Source organism: Podarcis filfolensis (assembly GCF_964270895.1).
Source record: "Podarcis filfolensis genome assembly, chromosome: 5".
NCBI lineage: Eukaryota > Metazoa > Chordata > Lepidosauria > Squamata > Lacertidae > Podarcis > Podarcis filfolensis.
In genome coordinates, this window is record NC_139608.1 from 73,813,358 (window position 1) to 73,840,477 (window position 27,120).

Sequence of the window (27,120 nt, forward strand, 5' to 3'; positions counted from 1 at the left end):
TTTGACTTAAGTAACAAGGCCACTGAGGACAAGCAATGTGAGGGCAGTGCCAAGTTGAGCGAGTTTACATTCTCAGAAGAAGTAACAACAGCAACAATACTTACTGGAAAATTGCTGGGGAAAGGGGAGCTAGGTTCTATGGGAGTGGAAAAGGGGGCACTTACTTGAAATGTCTATGGCAAATTGTGAGTGTTGCTGGTTGACCAGTGAGCTCTAATCCTTACATTGTAGTTACATTGTAGATTTCAAAACTTTCCAGACTGTGGGGCCTTGAAGAAGCTTATCTGAAGCTATTTCCCCGCTGATATTTTGGTTCCTGCACTGGCTAAAGGTTCTGAGTGAAGAAGACCACAGTGTTGCATGTATGTTATAATGACAATTCTATCTCTCATTGTGCAGCAATCTCATGTTCTTATAAACCCATATGTCGATTCATCAGAAGTGCGGCCAACATGGCAACAGGATTTTGAAAATATATTTCCTTGGCATGTACACGAGCACAGCCCTGAAGTTGCCCAGCCTAATATAGTGCTTAATGCCCTTCACTGTGCCATTTTCAGGAAGTCTTAAAGTTGTGAGGTGCGCTTCATTTGTGCAAAAGATCTTGTCTCGGGTCTTCTGGGCTCTGCTTAATGCCTGCCTGCCACTGTTGCTGGTATCCCTTGCTATGTAGATACCAGTCTCCTGATAGTATTAGGTCTTCTCTCTACTGCAGCAGAAATGCATGTACAAAGGTTCTGTTGGAAAGCCAATACCTGGTTCCCCACTACTAATGCAAAAGCTGTTCCCCCTTTTTTACACCTAAGGTCACTTAGAACTCAGCACATGCTACCCTTGGGGATGCTTCAGATCACGGCAATGCCGTGGTGCGTTTGCTACATTCCCAGCTGCAATGTATATAAATATGTAATATTCCTAGAAGGATGATGATTAGCAGCATGCTGAGAGTTCCCCCATGTGAGTCACCATCAGCTGCATGATGATAGCAATCCGTTTGATAAAGACTTCCAAGCAAAACGCTGTGACCAGACTGTTGACGAGGACAGACTATATAGTCTGGTGCTATTAACCTAGTGCTCAAAAGCCTGCAGAGGCTGTCTATACACTACAGAGCCAGGTTCGAGGTTCTTGTATTAATTTACAAGGCCCATAATGATTTGGACCCAGGATACATCAAGGACTGCCCATTCACTGGGTCTTTGGGGGAGTAACAGTTAGTGGTCCCTCCCCATAGATTGTATGGTCAGCTCATACAGTATGCACCAGGAGATGTGTGCTTAGTATTGTGGGCCCAATTCCAGTTGAGCTTAGACAAGCCCCTTCTCTACTGAGCCTCAGGCACCTATTGAAGACTTCTTTTTAATTTTAGCAGGCATTTTTGTTGAAGTTTGATTTTATAGTTTGAACTGATTTTTATTTTTTTGTATTCTGTCTTTGTAAACTGCTTAAAAACTGTTGTAGTTAAGCAGTATATAAATTGTTTAAATAAAATAAAAATGTTAGAGCTGTGGTAGAGAGCTAATTAGGAAGGTTGTTTTTAGTGATCTTCTCATGGGCAGAATAACAAGAGTGCTGCCTCTTGTTGGCGATACCTGATGACCCGCTTTGCTCCCAGAGCAACTGATATTTCCCCCCCTGGTGTAAGGCTTCAGTGAGAGGAGGAAGGGACAAGCGCAGAGCGGAGGACGCTCTGTGTTTGAATCCCTGTTTGAAATGTTGCTCAGATTCGGCGTTAAGAGTCCAAGTGGTGCCAAGGGAGCTACAAGCTGTAGTCACCGCCTTAAGCATTGTTTGGCTGCCAACACAGATATACAACAGTAAACTGGGCATGTGCAGACATATTGAGTAAAAACTGATCTATCTTTAAGTATAAATCTATGTTCCTCAAGGAGTGGAACCAGCAGTGGGTTTGTCAGAACCAGGCATTTTTTGTCTCCGTGAGAAAAAGCTGTATTTCCATAGGGACAGAAAGCTTGCATTGCTATACACCCAGTCCCAGCCCAACAGCTGCTGTGACCAAAAGGACATATGCATGTGTAGCTAATGATAATATTTCTATCGATCTACCTCATAGTGCAATCTGAGCTCCGGTACTGGAAGAAGAAAGCAGAAAATTAATTACTAGTCTGCATAATGGCAAGGCCCAAGGGAGGACTTTTTACTCAGCAACATTTTTTAAAAAATTGACCCTGGATGGTTGGTTCGTATTTTTGTGTTTTTTTCAGATTTTTGGATCAAACTGGCTAATTTCTATCAGTTTGGCTTACATGTGATTCACACACAGTAGTTCACATGGTTTGCATTCTGCAATTTTAAATCATAGAATTGTATTGTGCATATTGCAATCTTAAATCAATAGAATTGAGCCCAACATGGGGCTTGAACCCACGGCGCTAAGATTAAGAGTCTCATGATCTACTGACTGAGCTATCTGGGCTTCTAAATACATATTTCTGACTATGGCTGAGCTGTTTTCTGATTTGAAGGTCACTTAAGCAGCCAAAACAGCCGCCGCCACCACCACAGATAGCCTTGAAGTTAGCCAAAGTACAACCAAATATTTAGAATTCACCCTTCCAAATAGTCCCATGAAGACTGAGCATGCTCAGTGCCACCAAAATGCAGACTGACTATTGGATGAGGTTGGTGGTGAGGACACAGAGAAGCAAAGGGATGGGAATTGAATGGAAGTGGCCTCAAATATGTTTCCAATTCTAATTCAAACAAACGAAAAGTCTCACAGCCCACACTGAGATGTGGCTTTGCTTGCTTTCTACTATATGAACCAAACGTCATGTCCTTAGTGTTGATGGTTAGATAACAAAATTGTCTACCAGTGGCATGTCTTGGGCCACGAATTTGCTGCATTTCATTTTCCAGGTGGAAAACACCTGGAATTTTGGAATACGCCTCATGTAATTTCTAGTAATAAAAGGATGTCCTGGATCATGTAAGAACATAAGGAGAGCCCAGACAGACCAGCGCAAAGGCTCTATCTCGACCAACATCCTCTTTCTCACAGGGGCCAACTAGTGCCCTGGGGAAGCCCGCAAGCTGTGCATTAAGGAAATAGCCTACTACTGCTGTTGTTCCCTAGTGGGTGTGCTGGCACCGAACCTTGTGGTTCTATGTGCACCCCCTCAATGACTGGCAACCATTTAGAGATTTATTGTCAATGAATTCGTCTAATCCCCATTTTAAAGCCATCTAAGCTACTGGCTGCCACCAGGTCTGATGCGACAGCAAATTGCATAAATTAATTATGTTCTGTGTAAAAGTATACCTCTTTTTATCTGTCCCAGATCTCCTGCTAATCAGTTTACTAGGATGTTCCTGGGTTCTTTTCTTATGAGACACTTTCTCCATGCTACGTATACAAATTTCTACCATGTGCCCTTCTGCCCTCTGTTGCTTTCCCTGTAAAAAAACATAGTCCCCCCAAAACATGTAATTCTTCTGTTATTTATTTGTTGGGCATTCCATGACTCCATATGGTGTTAATGTATCCTAAATAAATGTTCCAATAACAGAAAGGGGGGGAGGCAGAATAGTTTGGGGTGATATGAGGTTGAGTGAGTACCTCCTCATAAACAGCTAACACTAGCAACTTCTGGAGAGAGACAGAGAGTTGGGTATATCAAGCTCTTCTCAACAAAGAATGGTTGCAGAGTATAAATACTACCACTGCGCCAAAGAAGGCAGATGCTGTAAATAGTGGAGGAGGTCAACCACATTGCAGACTGTTTCTCAAATCAGGAATAGGCCCTACTCCACTGACAGCAAACTGGAAATATAAACGCAAAATAATTGTGAAATATAAAGGCAAGAGAGAGAGAGAGTGCGGCATTTGTGCAGACTTGGCAATCCAGCGGAGACAGGTTGATTTAAACTGATAGCCACGGAAACCTTTGATACGCTTTACTGCCTCCTCCTACTAGGACTGCACAAAGGAATGTCCTTATTTTGCCGGTGCTGTTGCTCGTGTTAAATATTTATCTTGTATTTCTCCCATAGGATTCCGGGGATGTTTAGTTTCAGAGACCTTTCTAACTGTCAGGTTTTTAAATTGAAGTAGTTCCGAAAGCTCTCTTGGTCTACTTTATTTTCACTTCATTGAAAACCACACTGGAAGTATTCCTTATGGGTATTAAACATTCTTAATGCCGTTTTTTGAATCAGAAAAATTTGCTGGGGCATCCAGTGTGGCCTTTTCCTGTTTGAATATAAATGGGGCTTCCAGAAGGCCAGGATTACAATAATAAAGCGTCTGATAATGTGCAGAGCAACTTCTCATCATGACTGACTAATTGCATCTAGCCCTTCAATATTTGGGCTGGGGGTGATGGCGGCTGCCATTGCTTCTAACTCGGTGGAAATGTCTACTAGGCAGGCATGAGAATGCTGAAGTGAAAATTAGTTATGCATTTTTGTGTTCTTACGCGTTTGCCATTATTTCTTTTGGATTTCCACGTGAAAAGTTCCTACAGGACCAGGACAATTCCAAACTCCGTAGACCAGATTTGAGGAACTTTTGGGTCTCCAGATGTTTCTGAATGACAGCTCCCATTATCCCTAGCCACTGGCCATGCTTGCTAGGGTGGATGGAAATTTCACAATAGCAGTGGGTTTGTACAGCACAAAGCTGAATTAACTCCCTCCCAAGAGAAACTGAGAGGCATAGGATTAGGTGCTGGGCCTTCTTACAGTCCTCCTTTGGGTAAGGAGGGCAGGCACAGGATAAAATTGGTGTGATTGTTTTATACAGGCTTTATTTAGAGCATATGAAAATGAGCATCTGTATTTATCAGAACAGCATTTGTGACCTAACCTGTCTGGTCTTGTGACTGCAATAAAGACTGATTGATTATGACCTAAGAGTGAACATATTAGCTACTTGAAAAAGACCCAAGTAGAAGAAATCCAATAATTATTTTATATCCATTTTCAAGGTGTGGCGAGGATACAGAGTCTGTACATGAAGACCAAACAGCCAGTTCCCTTCACAGGTATCTTGCTATTGTGTTTTATAAAAGGAAATAAAATGTAGCAAGCAGATCTCTTTTTAAATTTATCTTAGGGATTTTTCAAGAACCACTTTCTTAGGAATTGCAAACAAAGCATAAATTATTACCAGCAGCAACTCCATAGCTGACCAGAGATTTAAACAGAGGCCTAAACACAATTCTATAAATGTAGGGCAACAATAGTGATAAACTTTATGATAAATACCCCCTTACCTCAACCCATTATTATCCACTAAATGCTGCACAATGTGAGGCAAATTTTCAGATTTTAGCTTGGGCCAAAAATACCCTGAGGAATTTCAGGAGATAATAAAACTTTGCCTAGAACCTGTGAAATCTCTGAGTTTAGTTTCGTATGTCATTAGTAAAAACCTCTGCAAATGAAGGGTCATTACCTTGGGAGTTATCAGATAATACTAGGTGGAAAAGAGAGAGGCACAATATTACTGGTACTTTCAGATGTTTTGTATGAAAGTAGAATTAGATGCGAGAGAAAGGTATTTGTGAGGGCAGGCTATGCTTGCCAGGTTCACAATTTATTACAGGAAGTTCTTTTGGAATTATCCAGTATTTCCCCGAAAATGGCTTGAGGACACGTGATGTTAAACTGTTAATGCTGAGACGGTCTTATCCTGGTCAATTGCTTGAATGGGAGACTGCTTAAGGGCCACATGCAAGACGACGTGAGTCTTCTGTAATAGTAGTGGTCTGTGCTTCCCCCCCAAAAAAACCCAAATTGTTTAGGAGTACTCTCATTTTGACTCAAGATAATCACCATTTTATAGTTCAAATCGGGGAAATACACCAAAATGGACAAAAGTACAGAGATTCACAAAATGTTTAGGGGTATGCGTACCTCTGCATCCCCCCAGAAAAAAGCACTAGTAGTGGTATATAAGTTTTATAAATATCTGTACAGTTTATCTCCCATTAAGCAAAAGCTGGTCAAGTCTTGGGGCCTGCTAGGTCTTGAGAAAACCTCTTCTTTTGTAGTCTCAGGCAGATGACAAAACCAAGAGATTTATCATGTATTTGGTGGGACATGCTACATGTTTAGTGTGCTGTGGCCTAGAACCGTGTGCGGCCCTTACTCTAATTATCTGCGACCCCCAGCTTCGTTTCTAAAGTCCTCTCTTTGTGATCAGTTCCAGAGGCGGTTTTAGGGTAGCATGGTCAGTGCGGTTACACTGGGAGCCACAACAATGCCATATAATGGAACACGAGAAGTGAGGTGGGGTGGGGCAAAGTTTAGTGTCACACAGGGTACCACAGAAATTTGAGAGCCCAAAGTCCACCACTGTCAGTTCAGACATTTCCCCCAGTAGCCTGCTAAGTGAGGAGGGGAGATGGAGAGAGATAGAAGGGGTTGGCGGAAAGCCAGTGAGAGAGAAGGGTGACCCCACCCACAGTTCACATGTGGCTCCTGACAGATTAAAGGTAAAGGTAAAGGACCCCTGACAGTTAAGTCCAGTCACGAACGACTCTGGGGTTGCGGCGCTCATCTCGCTTTACTGGCCGAGGGAGCCGACGTTTGTCCGCAGACAGTTTTTCTGGGTCATGTGGTCAGCATGATTAAGCCGCTTCTGGCGAAACCAGAGCCCCTCCACAAAAAGGAAGGGAAAAGCCCAAGTTGCTCACCCCTAAGTTAAAAGCAGCACAGCTGAAGTATATGCTTGAAATGCAAAGGCCACAGATCCAGTCCCTAGCATCTCCAGCTAAAAGGCTCCAACAGCAAGTGATGGGGAAGGCCACCTGCCTGAGACCCTGGTAATCTGTTGCCAATCACATTAGACAAATGGTAGTACTGGACCACATGCATGAGCTGTCAGACCTAATACAGAAACATAGAATTGTAGAGTCAGAAGGGACCATGAGGGTCATCTAGTCCAACCCCCTGCAATGCAGGAATATTTTGCCCGATGTGGGGCTCAAATCCACGACCCCTAGATTAAGAGTCTTGGGCTTTACCAACTGAGCTATCCCAGCATAGGAACGACCTAGTTTAAAGCAGCTTCTAAAGTATTAGAGGCCTGAAGTATGGCCTGATTAAGCAAATGCAACCATCTCACTTTTCAGCAATATTTTTTGTAGTTTTCAAAAATGTTACATTTGTACGTAGCTCTGTCCTGGAATGTTAATTAAATAGGGGGAAAGGGGGGGGTCTAAACAAAAGTAATCCATAAATAAATTGTGAGCATGATGTCTTGAGCATTACATTTCTTGCTCACTCGTCACGGTGCCTTTTAAAATTTGCTTTTATTTTCTTCTAGAGATGAAAACAAGGAAAACCACCCAGACAAAGCTATAGTCTTAGAGGAAAACCAGGCAGTGTTCCAAGATACCCAGACACCCTGTGATGGCACATTGAGGGTTGGAATGGGGAACTTAAAATCCAGAAAGCCCACATCCATTTCAAAACCAGAAAATGGGAAAAACCGTGAAGAAAGCCAGGTAATAATAAGCTCTCCTATTTGCGCTATAACTGTATGACGATAGAAGAAATGCCGTTTAAATGCAAAGTGGCGGCATTTTTAATCATTTGGGCAACTGGCTTCCACTGGTGATCAGGGTTGTGTATGTAAGCGATAGAGCCACCAGCCACCTTACAGCTCATCTGGGAGATAGACTGGAGTCGCTGCACCTCTACAGAATGTGCGACAAAATAGCCCAGCCCAGCTCATGTAGCTTGCTCTAGGCTTCCCAGCTGTGTGATTGGTCACAGCCTTTTCCTGTCTCCCTATAATATTTCCCCTTCCTCTTAGCAGGTTTGTCTGTGCCATAGATTGGGCGATGTGCATCTACGGTGGACATGATCTCTATAAAGTAGTATAGAGGACAGTTGTCCACCTGAAGGCCAGGTAAAAGGCAAAGTTCAGAGTCTTATCCAAGTCCAGCTTGGAGAAGTTGCTTTTCGAAATTTAATGCTTGGATATCAGACTGAGCAGGCACACAGGCCACAGGCACCCCCCACCATTGAAATTATATTACTTATTTCTAAATTTGCATGCACACAGGCAAATTAGCACACACACAAATTTGATGCGAATAAGCTGTCTCCTTGGTCCTCTTTTTTTTGGTAATGCAAATGGCTGCCCTGTCTCAGACTCTGCTGTCCCTCACCTGCTCCGACTTTGCCTACTAAAGGCTGCCTGGAACTGTCCCTTGGCCGCCCTTGATCCTTAGTTAGATGTCTTTTCCCGACCACCTAATTGTCTGTGGCCCAATCCCGCAGATACCCAGATTTTGCTCCTCTCTTCCCCAGGTATATTGAGCCCCATCTCCCCCCAATCTGTGTGATTGGGCAATCCCGTGCACACCTACTAGGGAGTAACTCTCATGGAGCTCAATGATATTTTCAAGTAACACGAGTTGGATTGAGCTGCGTAATATTTCCGCTATCATTAAGACCAACTCCAAGGAAGGGCAGTGCAAGGTCAGTTCAAGGACAATAAATCGTCCTGGGCTTTTACTACCAGTGCGAAGCATTCAAGACAGGATGGTGGCCCCTTGGTGGATGTATTGGGTGCCAACTTTTTTGGGTGTGTGTGTGTGTGAATTGTTTGTACCCATTTATGGGACCTTTATGTCAAGCTAGGATTGCTCCTACATATGACTAGGGAGTGATGGGATCGGATGAAGCCCTGAGCTGGTGGGGTTGCTGGCAGTGCCTTAAGATGTCTCAAGCTGGTGGAGCTAGAATTGTGAATCTGGGGTTTTTCTTTAGCCCTTCATGGTCTGGGAGGTTTGGCAATTGGCACGTCTGTGTTCTGCATCTAGTTTGCAGCTCAAGTGTAGAGAGTGCTGTTGTGCTTTGTGGGTTTCTTATAGGCTTCTCACTTGGTTGGCCATTGTGAGAATAGGATGTTGGAAGACATTAACCTTTCATTTGATCCAGCAGGGCTTTTCTTATGTTCTTAAATGCATTGTACCTTCATGATATTTTGTCATGATGCTATATTGAAAACCAGCTCTTCACCGGAGTTGATGTTCCATTTCGGTATTCTTTTTAATGATTCAGATTAGTATAGTCGTTAATGGCAAATGCTACAATATATTTTCATGGAACTGAGATAGGATTTCTCCAGCACAGAGTACATGGTTGATCTGCAATAGCAATCCTACATGTTTTTATTTATTAATTAAATTTATATATCGCCTTTCCACAAGCAAAAAGTGCCCAGGGTGGCTAGCAAAAATGAAAATAGACCCAAAGAAAACAAGCATGGTAAAATATATCCTAACAAAACCAGAGCAGATAAAAAAAGCCAATGAATTAGTAGCTAATCAAAACCAGCAAAATCTTCTGTTAGCTTGATCAGTTTCCTTTGTACAGACTCTCACTTCAGATGGATCTCCTTTGTGTGCAGGCTCCTTTTGTTCTCAGATCCCTCTTGGGTCAATAGAGCTTCCCTTCCATGGAAGTAGAAGGGCAAGCCCTTTATCATGTGCGAGATGTGCTCTTAAAAAACCCTATGTCTGCATGGATTCACTTAAGACTACAGTATTTCTATTTGAAGTCGGCTGGATGAAAAGCAACCGTGGAATTTGTAGGATGAAACCGAGGTGTTAGAAGGCAATGCATATCGTCCTCCAATTGCACATGTATCATATGCATGGATATAAATATGGATAATGAAATGATTCACTCTTAGATCCTTAATTGGCACAGAGATGAACTTCTAAAATGATACTAAACTCCTTGGTTTAAAAAGGAGAGCAAAACAGAAATTGTTAATTTTTGTCCTAATTGCTAGGATGGAGCGCTAAGAAAGTACAGATCTTCAAAGGTGAAGATGCTAAGAACCTCTGTTTGAAAGAATATCCATAGTTTGATTTAATCTAGGTGGCTGGTGGCTTCCAAACCCTGAACAACTCAACATTTAGGATATGTTTTTAAGCATGTGAGGCTGCAGTCCTATTCCCACTTACTTGGGGGCAAGCCCCTCTGAGCTCAGTGAGACTTACTCTGAGTAGACGTGTAAGGGATAGCCCTGTAAGTCAGAGGATTAAGGAAAGGACAGGTAACCTCACTATAAGGAGGTTTAGAAAGTCTGAAAGACCGAACAAATTCGTGAAACTTTCCTGCACATGTCAATGTCATGTTCTCTCCAATGGCGAAAGCAGGCAGTGGGGTAGAAATGCAGGTTGTGTAAACACAACCAAGGGACAGGGTAAACTTTATTATTATTTTATTTATTAAATTTGTATAATTCCCTATACCCGTAGATCTCAGGGCGGTTTACAACACATTACAATATAAAAAGCACAAAATGCATAATAAAAACGAAAACAAAAATAACCCAATAATCCCTGCTTCCGCAGCACATTCAAAAGGACATTAGATGTCAGCCACCTAAATGCCTGGTTAAAGAGGAATCTTTTTTTCCTGGTGCCTAAAGATATGTAATGAAGGCACCAAGCGAGCCTCCCTGGGGAGAGCATTCTACAAACAAGGAGCCACCACAGAAAAGGCCCGTTCTCGTTTTGCCATCCTCTGGACCTCCTGTGGAGGAGGCACATGAAGAAGGGCTTCAGATTATGATCTCAGGTTCCAAGCAGGTTCATACGGAGAGCATTGGTGCTTGAGGTATTGTGGTCCTGAGCCATTTAAGTCTTTATAATATTTAGTATCATTTATAAGTCAAAACCAGCACTTTGAATTGGGCCCGAAAACTAATTGATAGCCAAGGCAGTTGGATCAAAATCTGTATCTGCACTCAGTGTATTGCATTCTACCAAACTGAGATTATTATGAGATATATATGATGCAAATAGCTATATCGGGACCATAACTATATAAAATAATAAAGTCTACTCCCAGTCACTCCGCTCCATTATTCATTGGATGAATGCAGTGTGTGTGCATAAGATAACATCTGGATTGGGGAAATCTGTGTTTTGTGTCAATCAGTGCGTCTGATTTCCTTCAGCCTTGGACTTCGACTATAGAATTTTCTAATACTGGAATTAAGGGATGCACAAAACCCCATGAAGCAGCTATGCTAGCATGTCCCTGGGAGTCATGGTTGATCTGCAGCTTGCACGTTACCCAAGCAGTTCCATTGATTAGTCACATTGATTAACACTTTCAGCCCTACAAATTAAAGATCAGCTATGGACGGAGGGGTGAAAGCCAAGCGCTCACCTCTTTATTTCAAGGGCATGCTATTTGGCATGCAGCGTTAAACCCTTTTAAGTGGGAACCGTTGCAGGCTGAAGTACAATTGATTTGATGTGAATGTGAGCTCGGGAACAAAGATCGTTGCAACTTTGATTTGCTCCACGATTTATTTTGTCTGGGTCAGTGAATTTGGCAATTTGTAGTGTAAGCACCTCAGGGCAGGGACTTGTCTGTTGGCTGCTGTGTAGAACACCATGGAAGCTGATCATGTGAAGGACTATTTAAATGTGTAAATACATAGCAGCAGTTGGTTAGTGTGGTAGGCCTGAGATGCAGGAGTCCCTGAGAAATGATCACATGTCATATGAATGGCTAGGGTGGGGACGATGACTTCCCTCCAGAAATAGAGCCTTGGGAGGTCTCCTTTCTTAATCCAGTTAGACTAATGTATTGGGCTGCACTGGCTCCCAGCCTCTAAGCACAACAGCTATCTCTAGCTAATTTCCTGTCTACAACAATAAAATATGTTCTCCTGAATTAAAAGAAAAATACGCAGTGGGAAGCAATCGAGCGTTAAGATCTGGTCTCTGATCAAACAAATCCTGGCTTGTGAAGGAAAGAAAACTGCTATGATCTATGGTTTCTCCAAACCTCATGGGTGTGTGTTTGTAAGATCCACAAAATAATGTTGCTTTCTGACAGTGTGTTGCTAAGAGGCCTTGCCATGAGACTGTCTCCTTTGTGTGTTGCCTCAGAAAGTCAGAGGCTTCATTATCACCAACAGTGGTACAGGTATATATATATCACTTCAGACTGGCAGACCCTCAAAGTGTCCCCATTTTCCAGGGACAGTCCTGGATTTACAGAAGCCGACCCAGTTTCTGCTGTTATCACAGAGTGTCCTGCTTTTCCTTAGGACGTCCTTTGTTTCATTGGAGAAATGTTGGAGGGTATGGAATAGAAGTGGGGCTCACGTGATCATATGCTCCGATAATAATAAACAAGCAAGCAAGCTAGCAAGCAAACAAACAATTAGAATAGTTGATAATAAAGAAAGTAACCATGGCTAATAATAACAATAGATAACAACAACAGCAATCATAAAAATAACAATAATCCCTGCACATAGAAATCTAGCATACAGGGTGAGGCCAGAGATGCCTGTTTTCTTGAGAGCTGATTTTCTCTGTATAAATAAATGGGTGTGACAGCAAGAGAGCAAGAAAGCATTTGGTTACCTGCGTTGTGAAATGCTGCAGCCCAGACATGGGTTTTTAATCACCTCATTGAGAATTAGTATTGAGCGGGAAATTTTGACCCTGACTCAAAAAGTGCTGATATTTAACCTAATAGAACACAATGAACATAAAAGTCTCAGTCTCCTTTGAGCTTCAACTTTGGAGTTATGTTGACCAACTCTGGATTCCCCTTTCCAGCTCTTCTTCCTAGGCTGCTTGCGTCCCTTGCTGTCCTCTTCCCCTTAAGCTCCTGCTTCTTCAGTCACCAGCTGAGCTACAAGCCAGCCAATGGCAGCTGGGCAATCTCCTGCCTGCCCTTGCTTCTCTATGGCATTAAAGCAACCCCATTATGGACAGAAACTTTATCCCTACCACCAGAAACCCTTGGTGCACCACAAAATTGGTTTTTCAAACTGTGCTGAGGAACTTAGAGGTTCATTGGAAAGCTGATAGTTCCTGAGCTGGAAACTCTGTAATGGTGGGCAAGCTTTTCAGAAATTCACTTGTCCTCTTTGGTCCTCCTTCCCTTTCAGTGCACAACTATATAGGGTAATGATGGGGTGTTTCTGATCTTAGGTATGCTCACGTCCTATGGAGCAACAGTGAGGTCCAACAGGTGCAGCCAGCGCCCTCTCATGTATATTTTCACACATATAACGGGGTTCTGTAGCAGATGAGTCAACGTGGGAAGGGCTCCTTCAAGATGAAGAGTGTTTAAAAAAGCATCAACAATTCATTACATTATAGGTAGCCTGAAACAGAAGCTGGGTGGCTTTGAACAATATCTCTTTTAAAATGAGAAAGTGACAGAGAGTTACAATAATAGCACTGACACTGCATGAAGGTGTGTCTTGGGGACTCCTCCCCACCCCACCCCATCTGTCCTCATTACAATCTTTGCATCAGGTTGCTGCCATTGCATCAAGACAACGTTTAGTACAGTCCCTTCTTGGGCCCCTCATTTCTCCTCCCCTTCTCCAGATGAGTTTTGATTACACACTTACATTCCCCCCTCCCCCCTCCCAAAATAGACAGCTGACACCAGTCCGGCCACTGTTTACTTGAGTGGGTTGCATTTGTCGATTTGTTTGCTTGTTTGTTTATTGCAGGAGATGGGAAATGCATTGCCATGGCTCTCCGACTGTCAGAGGAAAACGGGAACGCCGGCTAATGATTACACCGAGAACGTGGCATTCAGATACCAGGAAACCGTCATCAAGTTTCAACCCAGGTATTCTCTTCCAAGTAAACAAATCTTGTTCACTTCTGTTTAACTCTAAATCAGGGCGGACACCTGCACTTCTCTGTTTGCAAGCTGGCATAACTTGTTATCCACTCAGTCAGACATAGCCAGCCAGCCATGGTTGGTGCTCCCCTGGGTGCCTAACACTTTTTTCCAGTCGCAGAAGGCAGCAAAAACCGATTTATTGAGCCCCCTGTAGGCTAACCCCTACATGGCTGCCGGATCATAAATTTTGCAGGTCTACTCCCGTCAGAAACAAGGTTTTAGAAAAAGAAAAAACACAGCTGAAAGATGAAATTCTATGCTAAGATAACCCAAGTTCTTTGTTTAGAAAACCTGAATTCAGCAACTTTGAAATTATGCTCCATTATTTTCACTCATAGAAGCTAATTGAAAGCATTTACTTCTGTGGTAAAAGTAAGCACAGTCGGTGCAGCTGATAGGCACTTTGCTAATGAAAACAAATGTGTTATTTTTTGCTCAGTTTGCTAATAAAAACAAATGTGTTATTTTTGCTCAGTTCTTTGTATTCTTACTAACCATTACAAACAACTGCTTTTGCTCAAGTGGGAATTGATCTCACACTTATTTGGATAACTATCTTACGATTCCACCACCTTGTCAAAATTGATAACTATTTAAAAGACGAATTGGATCGAGTTTCAATTTTTTCAAGACATTCTAAGATTCAAACCAGTCTCTGTGCCATCCACACAAGTACCAGTTGTGTGAATCTTTCTTTTTTCTTTCTTAGTCTAACTAGTGTACACAAGACCAACTATCTGGGTTGGAACCCTGGCACAGGAAGATTAAGGTGGTTTATCCATTTGCTACAGTACTAGTCTAGATCAAGGGCCCCACAGTTGCTATTTGAAATGTAGGGAAATCCTCCTAATGGTGTCAGTGGAAACTTTCTACTCAGTGCTGACAAGCAGGCAGCAGGGGTCTGATCTGGATTGGGAATGCCACACGGAGCTCTCTGCGTGCTTTTTACGCTAAAAAGTCACTCGCTTAATTGCCATGAGTGTGTGGTTCATGTCTAGTTTGGGCCTTAGAAAAAAGGAAAACTAGGTGGCATTCTTAACAGTGCCACAGTGGGGTCTCCTCCTGCAGTGTGTTGCTTTGTGACACATGCAAGCACACACAAAGATACATGTGTAAGCTGAATCGGCTCTCCATCTTGCCCCAGTCCTTGTTCTTGAGGTGGGCAGTCCACCTTTAAAAACACTTCAAAGTGGCACCTACAATTACCCTCCCAATTTTCATGTTTCAGGACAGATCAGAGTGCATTCATTTCACCAAAGGATGGCACTGAACATTTCCAGAACTTCAGTGAGGTAAGTTTATCAGTGACCTTAAAAGCCTGCTATAGGATGCTGTGGGCATCTTTATTTAAGGAAGTAAAAGAGCCAAAGGGCCGGTTTGCACTTGCATGTCCCCCATGCATCCCTTTATGACTGTACGGATAATCTGTTAGAGACAAGTGATGGGAAGCACCTTTGCCAGAGATCTTGGAGAGCTGTTTTCAGATACAGATAATAATGGGCTAGATAGACAAATAGTTTTACTTGGCATAATGCAGCTCTCTCTCTCTCTCATTGATTGATTAATTGATTGTTTATAACTTAACCTTCACCTGTACAGATAAAAGGGCAGGTACAGAACATAAAAAGTAACAACTAAAGTATACAAGAGACAACAAAGCCTTATACTATGCACCATCAAAACAAGCAAACACAGCTTAAAAATAGCAGGGAAGGCTAAACCATCACCAGCGCAAAAACCTTAAAAGTCCTGGGCAAACGAATATAAGTATTAACCTGGGGCCAGTATGGTAACAATGTCAGTGCTAGTTATGTGCATCAGAGGAGGGTGTTCCACAGAGAAGCAGTAGCGACCGGTGGGGCAGTGTGGCTACCAGTCTGCTGCTGTCCTGGCTACCCAACACCACAGGCCACTGTTGCTTACTGAGAGGAAGAAGGGAGAGGGATGAGGCCCGGGCAGCTTGTTGTGGTGCGACAGGTGGCGGTGGAGCCAGTCCAACACTCCTGTGACTGGTGCCAGGCTCTTCACACCCTGCCCCTTCCCTCTTGGTAGGTGGCTGTGGCCTGCAGTGCTAGGAAGCCAGGAGAACAAGACTCTCTTCCCCATCACCATGTAGCAAGCCATCTCCAAGCATCCTCTGAAGAACTCAGAGACATGAGCAGGCTGGTATAGGGAGAGCCACACTTCCAGGCGTTTGGGTCCCAGATAGCGGTTCAAATGGTCAGATTTCAGTGAGCTTGGTTCATGCTTTCATTGCATGCATGTATGAATCGGCCTAATTTATTTGAAGGCATATGCTTCAAAACACTTAATTCTGGAGTACATGCGGTAGTCCTGAAAGGAGGCAGGAGTTCTGCTTTATGATCCGAATGTACATGTACTTAGTAAAGAGTAAAGGCCATCATTGACAGCAATGCTTTTCTTACATGCATTGGAACATTCCAGAGATTTGCATCATAGCTGCTTACTCCTTTAGCCTAGTGATCGGTGTCCATACAAATTATTTTGTTTTGTGCTGCTTATATGTCTGTCAGCTACAAAGGCTGATCAGTAAAGGGAGGGTCAAAAAGAGCCACTTCCTCTTCATCAGGCAGTCACAGTGGATAGTAATTGGCTAGTAGAATGCTCTTCTTACTCTTGAGAGCCAGCCCTGTACTAAGCTCAGCGAGTAAGCAGAAAGCTTGGTGGCAAGTGTGGCAATTGGTTAGCAGTTAAGAAGGTGGCACTGCTGCCTTGAAGAAATTGGGGAGAAACTTTGGGCTCATCCATACTTCCGCTTGTCCTGTGCTGAGAAATATGGATCTGAGCGTTTTCCTGCTTGTCCCATGCTTTCCGAGCAGTTTTGTGTTTGCCCCACAACTTCCCCCTGGAAAAAACACTCTTTACTGCTGAATTGGAACAAATGGCAATCCGTGGAACCACCCAATTGCTATTTGGTCTGATTCAGTAGTAACCACGGGTTTCTCCAGGCGAAAGTGGCAGGCTAAAGAGAGGTGCGGACAAGCCCTTCTTTGCACTCCTGTAACTTGGTTGCCCTTGTGCTTTTTTGAATTACATGTGGTTCAAAATTAGTCCTGGGATGGCCTCCTTTTGTGAAATTACGCACCATACAAACCATGCCACCTACCTTGTGACACGCATGCAGATAAATTAGCTGCCGCTACTTGTTTATGGTTCTGGTTTGGTTCTATTCTGAAAACTGAGATGCCTTTGAAAATCAGAAGCATTTGTAAGCTCAGAGCATTGTAAAGGTACAAGGGCAAGATTGCTCAAGGTAGACGAGAGACCTTGTTAAGCTGAGGGGAGGACGTGCAGATGTTATGTGCTGATAATAACAGAGCATAGAAGAACAAAAGAGGCAAAACTATAATGAGAGAAAATCAAGACTGGTGACTAGCAAAATAGTAGGATCAAAATGTGTTGCTGAAGAGTAAATCTGAGAAGCTTTTTAAAATATAATGATAAGATTGCTACTTGATCAGGCAGTGGGAAACATATTAGGCCAAGAGGATATAATTCAGCGAATTTATGCTCTGATGATCATAACAGTGTACTACTGTTGCCCTGGGCAAGACAACCATCATGAAGGAGGTTGACTAAAGGCATATTTGCACCAGATTCAGCAGTGTGGCAAGCATGCATAATAAAATAGGAGTGATCTGGCACAACAGAACCCTGCTCTAGATTTGCCCTGTCTGTAATGCAGTTGTGGGTGCAGGACCACTATGGGCCAAAGCAGCACTTCTCAAACTTCTTTTGCATAGGACACACCACCTTCCCCCCACCTTTTGGTGCCCCCCCTCAAAAAAGCATATAGGTAACTCATATTTTAAAAGGGTACTCTCTAGTGCAAAGAATGTGAAAAAATAAAATACCCACCCCCCTTCAGCACTGACTTCAAAACTAACACCAAACCAGGTATGTATTATGAAAATTATGTGGCCTTCCCAGGCCATGCTACATTGAAGGGCCCCCTTAACTGGTACATTTTAAAAAAAGGAATAATTAGTAGAATGCACTAGCACCATATTATGAAAATCACTGGCCCTAGGCCAGGACCTTAATGCTAGTTTGATAGTCTGACTTTAACCATCATCATCATCATCATCATCATCATCATCATCATCATCATCAAAATAAATCAAGTTCAGGACCAAGTATAAATATCCTTAGCTGTCCCCAACCTTCCCATTGAGCCCCTAAATGGAGCTTGTTGACCACCAGGGATATACTTTGAGAAGCTTTGGGCTCAAAAGTTTGGGGTATATAGACTGCAGGTGCATCTCTACCCTCAAAAGCCTCTGCTTTAAATGGAGAGGTCCCTGTGGCACCACAGTGCGTCCCCTACCCTAGACATTGAGCTTGAGCAGAAAAATCCAAACCATGCACCATGGTAACTTAAATTCAGTGCCAAGAAAATGTTTATAGTTCTGCGTCTTGTATAACACACGCAGCATTCTGGGCTTGCTGGTATTTCTCAGCACCAAATAAAAATGTATTTCATGTTGTGAGAAATTGACAAATGCAAAACAAACGTTCAGTTATCAACCTTAGAAATTGTGGGGAAAGGGCAGATTCATAGATGCCTATATTTCTTTAAGGGTACAGCAAAACCGGGTGGTAAGGAAATTCAGAAACACTCCACTTTTATGCATGTGTTGTAATATGTGTAGCTTAATGGTAGTGGATAAAGTTGTAGTCTAGGTTATGAGCACAGAAGCATGGAATGCAAAATTGAATTAATGAAACACTTCTTTAAAAAAAGTAGCACACTTGCTTGGTTTATATACTTCATGGGGGCAAAGCACTATCCAAGAGTATTGAAATCCATCTTGTAATAGCTAGAAGTCTTATTCTTTCTCCCTTCTCTAACATCTGGTGTTTTGCCAGGCAGCGTCCACCCACTTTCAAGCTATCTTAAGGGCCGGAAACATCCGTTTTAAAAAAAGAAGTGAAAGCTTATGATTTCTTACTGCTTGCGTCTGTACCCAGCACAAGTCCTGTGCTTAGGTGGTGTAATTGCAGAATACATCCTGCCTTGACAATGATGCTTCTGCACCCAGTTCCGCAGACTCTCGCAATATTGCTTTGCAAGCACTTAAATGGAACAAAGAGTTTCGGATGAAATATAAGTCAAAATGATGCCTTTGAAAAGAGCATGATTGCTGCCACAGTTCTGCTTGTGAATCATATTCTGATGTGCATTAAGTGAACGAGTTGCCTTCAAGAGCCCACTCTTGCAATTTAGTATACTGCGGAGCCTTTCCCTGCTTTATTTGGATCCTCCTTTCCGTTTGGTCTGTTGTTTACCGGGATCAGTAGTTGAAGTCCAGAAATGTTATAGTCTAAATGAGCTGTCTGCTAGACAGAAGAATCACGTGGAGTGGCTTAGACTGGAGACAAGGTGCAGCTCATTAAGCCATCGATAGCAATCCAAGCTTTGTAGGCCAAGTGCACAAATAATTCAGATGAGTAGCTTCACACAGTTGTACCAAGAATGTAGGGCCAGGGATGTAGTGGTAAATTTGGAAGTGTAAGCCCTCATCCTGACAGCCCACATAGCCACACCCCCAAAGAGCATCTGAAAGCAGTGTTGATCTCTGTGGATTTGTTGGCAGTCAAGAGAGTAACAAATGCCTCATTCTCTGACGTCCTCTATGCTAATCTGTCACAACGAAAGTCAGAAGCTGAAGGTCTTGTTATCCACTCACTTGCTTGCGAGAGCAAGGAGGGCCTGTCAGTTACCCTCAGCTCTCTGACAGATGACATAATTGCTACTGCTGTGTTTGTGTGGGGAAGGTCCTGGAGCTGTGCTTTGCTGTGTCCACCCTCCTCTACGCTGCCGATGCATTGTTTGTTGGTTCGTGTACAACAAGCCGTTAGGTGGCTTGGAAACTGTGGTCGTTTCAAAAATGGAATATATGGAGGTCTGGGAAGGGGCTTGGATAGCTGAGTAAAGGGTGCAGTCCCAACCAAGTCTGCTCGGAAGTCAATCCCACTGAATTCAAATGAGCTTACTCTCAGGTAAAAGGGGTTAGGATTGCAGCCCAAAAGCGGACTTCGGAACGGATTCCATTTGACTTCAAAGGTGCAACTGTATACTTGGAGAGCTCTGCATATTTCTTACAGGTTTGGTGTGCGGTCTAAAAACTTTAGAAGACTCACATCCCTACCTACGGAAGCCAGTTCCCAAGTTCAGGATGGGCCAATAAGTCCATTCCACTTTCCCATGTGTTCATTCCTGTCTCTTCTTTTTCATTTCCACATTAACCTGTTGAATTTTAAATAAAGACGTGTGCCCAAATTTGTATTTCATATGTGAATTTAAACACATGTTTCTATGTGCGTTTTCTCTCAAAATGCACATCTTAGAAATTCTGTCTTTTTTGTGTTCTCTGAGTCAAGAGTCATGTTGGAAAAACCAGGAAGTGTGGAAAGCTGGCAGCTAACAAAGTTCCAGCCTGTGTGTTAGTCTGGGAGGTGTGGATCAGGTTGGTTCATACAAGAATTCAACAAAGATCAGATTCTTAAGCATCCCTCTCCAAAGGTCCACTGTACACAAATATATTCTAGCAAAGGAGTGTATGTGTGGGAGGGGGACCTATGGCCCTCCACGTGTTGCTAAACTACACTTCCCATCATTCCTTTACATTGCCCGTTGCCTCTGGGGCTGATGGGAGTTGAAAGTCCCAACATCATCTGGAGGGCCAGAGCTTCTCTACCAGTGTTGCAGTGTGACCAAAAGACACAACCCAGGCTGGGTCTTCGAAAGCAAAGGGGCAGGCCTACAGAGATGGACATCAGTTCAATTTACAAAGTCCCCCCCCTTAAGTTCTGTTGAGGGAAAATAAGGTGGTTCTGTGTGAGGAGATGCACTGCCCCTCCAGATGTCCTTGCCATAAACAGGTTCTTCATCGCCCATCAGCAAGAGGGACATTTCTTTAGTAAATAAGGAAAAATAGCTATAGCCCTTATGCCATGCCCGAATAAAGCAATTTCTGCATAGCTGGTTCAGCAGCTGCCTGTAACAAACAAAACACGAGTCTCTTTGTGTTTCACCGCTGTTGGTTTGCTCTGCGCACAAAGGAAATGGCTGACTGGAAATGGCAGTGTGTTTTCTCCCCTTCTTTTCCCATCTTAACAGATGTTGACAGTTTCCTTGTTTATCACATATAAAAACCATAGCAATTTCTTTTTGGATAAATAGAGGCAGGCAAAGATGTGTTCTCTTTGATGTCTTCCTGTCCCCCCTGCACTCCCCACAACCAACACCTAAATAGACTCTGAATCTACCACCTTCCTTCTTTTGAAATGTTGCTTTCCTTGAAAGGATGCTGTCTGTGTGTGTTGTTGTTTTTTAAATAAAACCTAGTGTTCAATAAAAGCCTAGCGACTAGTATTAGAAATGGCCTTTTCATTGTTACGTATTTCATTGTGTGCTGACTTTATTAAAAAACTCCCGTTTGATTAAACTTGGCTTTCTGAGGTGCTTCCAAAGACTTCCGTATTCAGCCTGCATAGAAAGAGTCAGTGTGAGGCCAGTTTGAGCCTGGAAGGGAGATATATTATTATTATTAATTTATTTAGCACCATATATGCAAATGAACAGGCGTGACAGCTCCCTTTCCAAAGAGGCCTGCTATCTAAAACAGACACATGGAAACAACACTCTGCAAATGAGAGAAGAACATGTTGTCTTTTCTATTACATGCCCTTTTGCTTAGGTCACATGCGCAATATATATTTACAGCACATTGTCGTCCCCCCCGAATCTTGGGAACTGTATTTTACTCATTGCAGAGCTGCAATCCCCAGCACCCTTAACAGACTACACTTCTTAAGATTCTTTGGGGGGTGGGGTGGCAGAAGTCACGTGCCTCAAATGTGTTTTGCATGTATGGTGTGGATGTGACCTTAGCTGCAGAAAGATACAGGGAGCAGGAGGTTGACCCAAAGGCTTCCTTGAAATGGTGCGTTTTGAGGACGGTTTAAAGGAAATAAGAGAGCTGGTAACACAGAGGCATTCTGGGAGGCCATTCTAGACATAAGAGGCAGCGAGGGAAAATGGATGGAGCCATTTCAGGAAGCAGGAGACTTTTGGAAGCCATGAGGGTTAGTGATGAATGAGTGAAAGGAGGTGTCAAAGCTAGGGATGGGAGACGAATTCAATTCAGTTCACATTTAAAGGTGAGCGTACCTAATTCACATTTCCCGAAACAACAGGACAACAAAAATATAGTCATTCTTTGACATCCACCCTCCTCCAAATTTTGCAGTGCGCTTCTCCCACCAAGCAATATGCTCAAAAATGCATCCCTTCGTTTTTTGGAGTGTACGTAGAAATGGATATATTGTTGAAAATACCGCAGAGGACATCATATTAAGAAAACTGCTCTGTCAATATATGAATGTAAGGCAAAATTGCACACAAACGTATTTATATTAGGAGACACCCACACTAAAGGGCTGACGAATTTTCTTGAGGACCGCAAACTGAGGTGGAAATGTGGAGAACCTAATTTAAGATTTGAAAAATATATATATCCAGAAACCAAAAGAAACAATTTTTTTAAGACCTGCAATCTTAAGCGCACATATTGGCTGTGGGATATTGGCTGAATGCTGTGGGACCTGCTTCTGAACAAACACGAGTAGTAGGACTGTGCTGTAAGAGTCATAAAGAAAGCAGAATTTGCTACAAGTGACTTTTTCCCTCCATAGTGCTGCAGTGAGGGAAAGAGTTATACCTGGTAGACTTTTGTCTTGTACACAGCTCCTTAAACGTAGTTCCCCTCAAAGTCTGGAGCTGCCAACTTTTATCAGCGAATCGGGGCAGGAGGAGGAATGATAAGTCTTGCCAATGGCTTCAAGTGATTGATATTAAACCTTCAGGTTGAGAGACGCCATTCCTCTGAATACCGTTTTCTAGGAAATAGCAGGAGAATGCAATTGTGGCCATGCTATGCTTGATGGCTTCCCAGAGGCATCTGACGTTCTGCTGTGGGAAATGCCATGCTGGACCGGAGAGGCCTTTAGTTGATCCAGCAAGACCCTTCTTATGTTCTTAATGCTTTTGTGGCTCAGGCATATGAGGTGCACGTTAGAAAAATGGCTTATTTCCAAGGGTTCGCCTTTGGAATAGCTTTCCTCCACCTTTCGATAGCACTTCATTGACCCATCCCCCTGAAAAGAGGAAACAGTAAGAAATGAGAGATTTCAGACTTGACGCTTTGCAGTTATTTATATTGGTTCTGTATGCCAAGTCGCTATCAAGGTCATGTTTAAAAATATATTTTTAAAAAATATATTTTTTTTTCAAATCCCTCAATGGTAGCTGGAAATCTGCTGGAAACCTCATGCCTGCAACAGATGGGGAAAATATATATTTAGAGCTGATTTAATTTTTCTGAAGATGAGTATATTACAGCATCGGCATTGCTAAAAACAGCACTGACCACCCAGTTTTTAACACATTAGTCTGCTTGGGCAGTTTTGTACCATAGTTAGTAATGAATGCCAGCTGTTAATTACGGAACAAATATATATATGTAGGATTATTCTAAATTGAGGAGTGTATTTTCCTCTTGATGAAGGAGTTAACTGCTTCTGTCTGGTCAGCCAAACGAGAGAGATATTTCAGACATATCCCTGCTTATTCTCTTGTTGCCTCCCAGGGCAGTGATGTGCAAACCGTTCTGGGGAGCTCTATGGTTTGTAAGAAGTTTAGTGGGGATTTCCAATGGGAAGATAAGTAATGGCAGAGAAACATCCCAGAAAGACTGCTCCATCAATCCCCATTTGAACATCCTCTCTTGCAGTATTACGACTGCAGGACTGCCCTTGCTGGTTTCTCTACACATCACCCATTGGAGGGAAGAGATCTGAAGTGGTGTGCGTTCTCTATATAGGTGGGCTCCTTGCATGACTTAGAACCCCGCACTATATGGGTTCAAAGTCACATAGGAAGCAACGCTCCCCACAAACAGATGGTGCTGGAGAGAGGTTAGGGGTCAGTGACCACAACCCCAGTTACCAACCAATCCCCTTTTCTGGGTGCCCTCATCACCAGAAGTTAGTTTGGAGGGTGGGGAGGGGAAAGGGCATTTTTGGCTGTGGTACGCACTTAAAGGAGCTCCCCACAGAAACCCAACTAGTGCCTAAATTAATACTATTTATATTCCAGATGGAAGATTTTTTTCTCCTTCACCTAAGCATTTTTATATGCCTGTTGTCTTCGTCCATGGAGTTTTCTTGGCAGGGATACTGGAGTGGCTTGCCGGTTCCTGCTCCGGGTGGATCACGTTTGGTCAAAACTCTCCACTATGACCTGTCCATCTTGGGTGGCCCTGCTCACAGCTTCTCTGAGTTATTCAAGCCCCTTAGCCACGGCAAGGCAGTGATCCATGAAGAAGCATTTTAGGTTATGCTGTGGATCTACCCTCTGTAGATTGTGTTGCATTGCTTCAAATTTTGCTGCTGGGTTGTTAGTTATTTTACGGCGTTGCACCCTGCCCTGGAAACAATGCCCTCCCTGCCTGATGAAAGGCAACATAGAAGTTCTTGAAAGAAAATGAATTAAATCATTTAATGCTCCGATGAGCCACAAGCCACCCTGTATCTCTGGATGAGGGAAGTTCTAATGCTGAATGTTCTGGCCTTGCCTTCTTCCCGTCTGCCTCTGCTGGATGGGTGATGGTGCAATGTCTTTTGTGTAGAATGCAGTTTGGTTTGTTCAGTTCTTCCTGGTGCAGAGAAGGGGCACAAGTTATTTGCCTGAGGAGGAGAAGGAGGTACTTGCAGGACAAGTGCTTCATGCAGAAACCCAGAAGCTAAACTCCTGTGAGGGTGTGCATTTGTGACACTTGCACACTCTAAAAGTGAACTTTTTTTTTCTCCCCCCCCCCCAAGAGGAATACATGAAGTGTCTCTTCCAGCTTTGATTCAGAAAACACCTGGCAGTTATCAGAAGTCTGAGAAACATTGGTGTAGGGTAGGGATGAATGAATATTATCCATGTTGGTTTCTCTTGGTTTCTCATTTTTCCATTCTTAAATCCACTTCTCCACATTTCTCCAGCAATTTGCATTAAAAAAAGAATCATGAAAATTTACTGGTGCTTTCATGTGAATTTCTTCTAAAAAAAAAATCTTTTTAATGCAATTTTCATTAATATACCACGTCTCTGCAAACATTTTTCACTAACAACACATTTTTGCACATTTTCACTAAAATCTGCATTTTCATATATACTTTCTCCAGATACACACATTTTTGCACACACTGTTCAGTGATAGAACTGTATCACAAAATTCTGAGAAGTGTGAATTTCTAAGGATACCTGGGTTTCGGTTCACATAAGGGTCAGGAAATGCAGATTAGGTGATTTCTCATTATAATGCAAACAAAATTGAACTCTAGCTGAGGGTATATTTGCATACAGTGTAAGAGGTTCTAGGTTCAGATAAAGATATTGCTGGACTGAGCTCCTGTATCCCTCTCCCTGGGCTGTCACTTGCCTGTCTGCAGTTTAAGAGCCATTGTGGTATAGTGGTTAGATTGCTGGATGAGGGCCTTGGGAGACAAGGGTTCAAGCCCCCACTCAGCTGTGAAGCTCCCTGGGTGACCTTGGGTCAGTCACTGTCTTTCAGCTTAACTTTTCTGATAGGGTTGTTGTGAGTGTAAAATCGGGAAGCCAAGAACTGTGGTTGCTACCTTGAGCTCTGTAGAGGAGAGTTGGGGTATGAATGCAAATCAATCAATCAATCAAATTAAAATCAAATGTAAGCTGTAGAAATATGAGATCACACATTTTTGGGGCAATGCTCGTTTACGCCTTAGCATTGACAAGCTCTCCTCATTTTGTTTTATCTTGGATTGTTACCTGCTCAGAGGGTATGAACTCCTTTGTGTTCTGCCCTGCATTTGGGGGTGTGGGGAGAGAAATTGTACTTTCATGGCCTTCACACGGACTTCCGTCACCTCCTCGGTCCATGAATGATTAGGGCTGTGGGAATGCTTGCATCCCAGCAAGATGCTTGTGTCAGATTATGCGGCTAGAATATTGCACTCTGTATTCAAGACTGGGAATGAGAAATGGATCAAGCGTGAAACAGGAGCTGGAGGAGCTGCTAAGAGATAAAGAGCCTTTGCCGTCATTGATTTGTTTGCGGTGATTGACAAAGATCTGTTAATTTTGCCCTGGCGCAGGATGGGAAATGAAAAGCCAACCCTCTTTTCCAAAAAGAAAAGAAAAGAAAAAAAAGAGGAGCCTAGAAATGTAACCCTTTGCTTTCTGCAATGTATTGCACAATATTCTATGGAGGGATTTTATTCTCCCCCTTTTTTTATGAATGGAAAAGGGGGAGGGGCTTAATGCCACCAGGCCCTGCAATCAGCACAACCTGTGAAATCCTTACGTGGCATTTTTTGCTCCGAGAGCAAAGCCTCCAGCTTCTCAGACTGGCTTTCAGGAACAAATCTTTTCTTCTTTTTTGCTGATGAGATGATCTTTCCCTTGTGTCATAAATAATCCAGATCAGTTAAATAGATGGAGGAAACGAAGGCGCATAAGGAGTATGGCATGTCTAAGCAGTTAATTCACTTTTCCTGAGCTGCGAGGAGGAGCAGCCTTTCCTGCAGACAGCCCCAAGGAGCTGAAGACTTGATCCTTGCCATTCCCTTCGCTCTCCATCTATCCCAATGTTCTGTTCTTGCCTGCAGAATTCTTTGCTGAAGCTGCAAGCCCTTGAAACTGACCTCTGCTCTGCATTTCTGCCGAACCAGGAAGAAACACCACAGCTGCCGGCTTCAAAAGACCCAGTCGCTTCATCGATCCCAACCAGCAGTGTGCAAGTTGATGGGGAGAGTTGTGGAGGTAAGAGAAGGTCTTTGTTAATGGGCTGTCCTTGTTTCTGATTATAGAGGCTACTCAGTGGCATACATCGTGACCTAATAAATTGCAGCCCCCTCCTCAAACAGCATGGAGGGCTGAGGCATAATTTGGGGGCACAAGTGTTATTTATTATTATTATTATTGATTAAATAAAAGTGAATACAGGCATACACACACACACACACACACACACACACAAACGTGACTGTGAGAGGAGAAATGAAGGAACGCCAAATGCCATTTTGTTTGTGTTTTGATTCATATAAATACTGATTACTTTGGGGAAGAGCACTGTCTTAAATTTGGCCAGTTCCTTCATTTTCATACAAAATTGGTTTTTGTAGGTTTCCAGCCATTTCACTTCTGATTATGTTCTACTGTTAGGATTGTGCTAACATGTACTCTTTTTCAGTGACTGTTACTCTGTTGGCTGTGTTCCCCCAACTCCAACACACACACTTGCACACTTTTGCCAGGCCATTGTTGATTTCTCCATTCTGTTATTGATTGCAGATTGATTGCCTGAGCAGAGCAAGTGGAAGACTTAAAAGCCACAC

The 27,120-nt window shown here is 43.0% G+C and overlaps 1 protein-coding gene across 14 annotated transcripts in view; it reads left to right on the forward strand.

Annotated features, from left to right (window-relative positions):
• Positions 1-27,120, forward strand: part of FAM13C (family with sequence similarity 13 member C) — a gene marked incomplete at both ends in the record, with an annotated part of 72,743 nt that overhangs the window by 19,171 nt on the left and 26,452 nt on the right. For 7 of the 14 annotated variants that reach the window (XR_014548301.1, XR_014548302.1, XM_083614736.1 and 4 more), the window contains 5 exons: positions 4,950-5,006; positions 7,295-7,475; positions 13,493-13,614; positions 14,900-14,963; positions 26,392-26,545. Coding sequence is in view for 11 of the 14 variants with exons in the window: in XM_083614739.1 (XP_083470865.1) it covers positions 4,950-5,006; positions 7,295-7,475; positions 13,493-13,614; positions 14,900-14,963; positions 26,392-26,545 (578 nt within the window). Of the gene's footprint in view, positions 1-24; positions 363-4,949; positions 5,007-7,294; positions 7,476-13,492; positions 13,615-14,899; positions 14,964-26,391; positions 26,546-27,120 lie in introns of those variants that run through there. The other 7 variants (XM_083614742.1, XM_083614743.1, XM_083614737.1 and 4 more) reach the window with 5 other exon arrangements.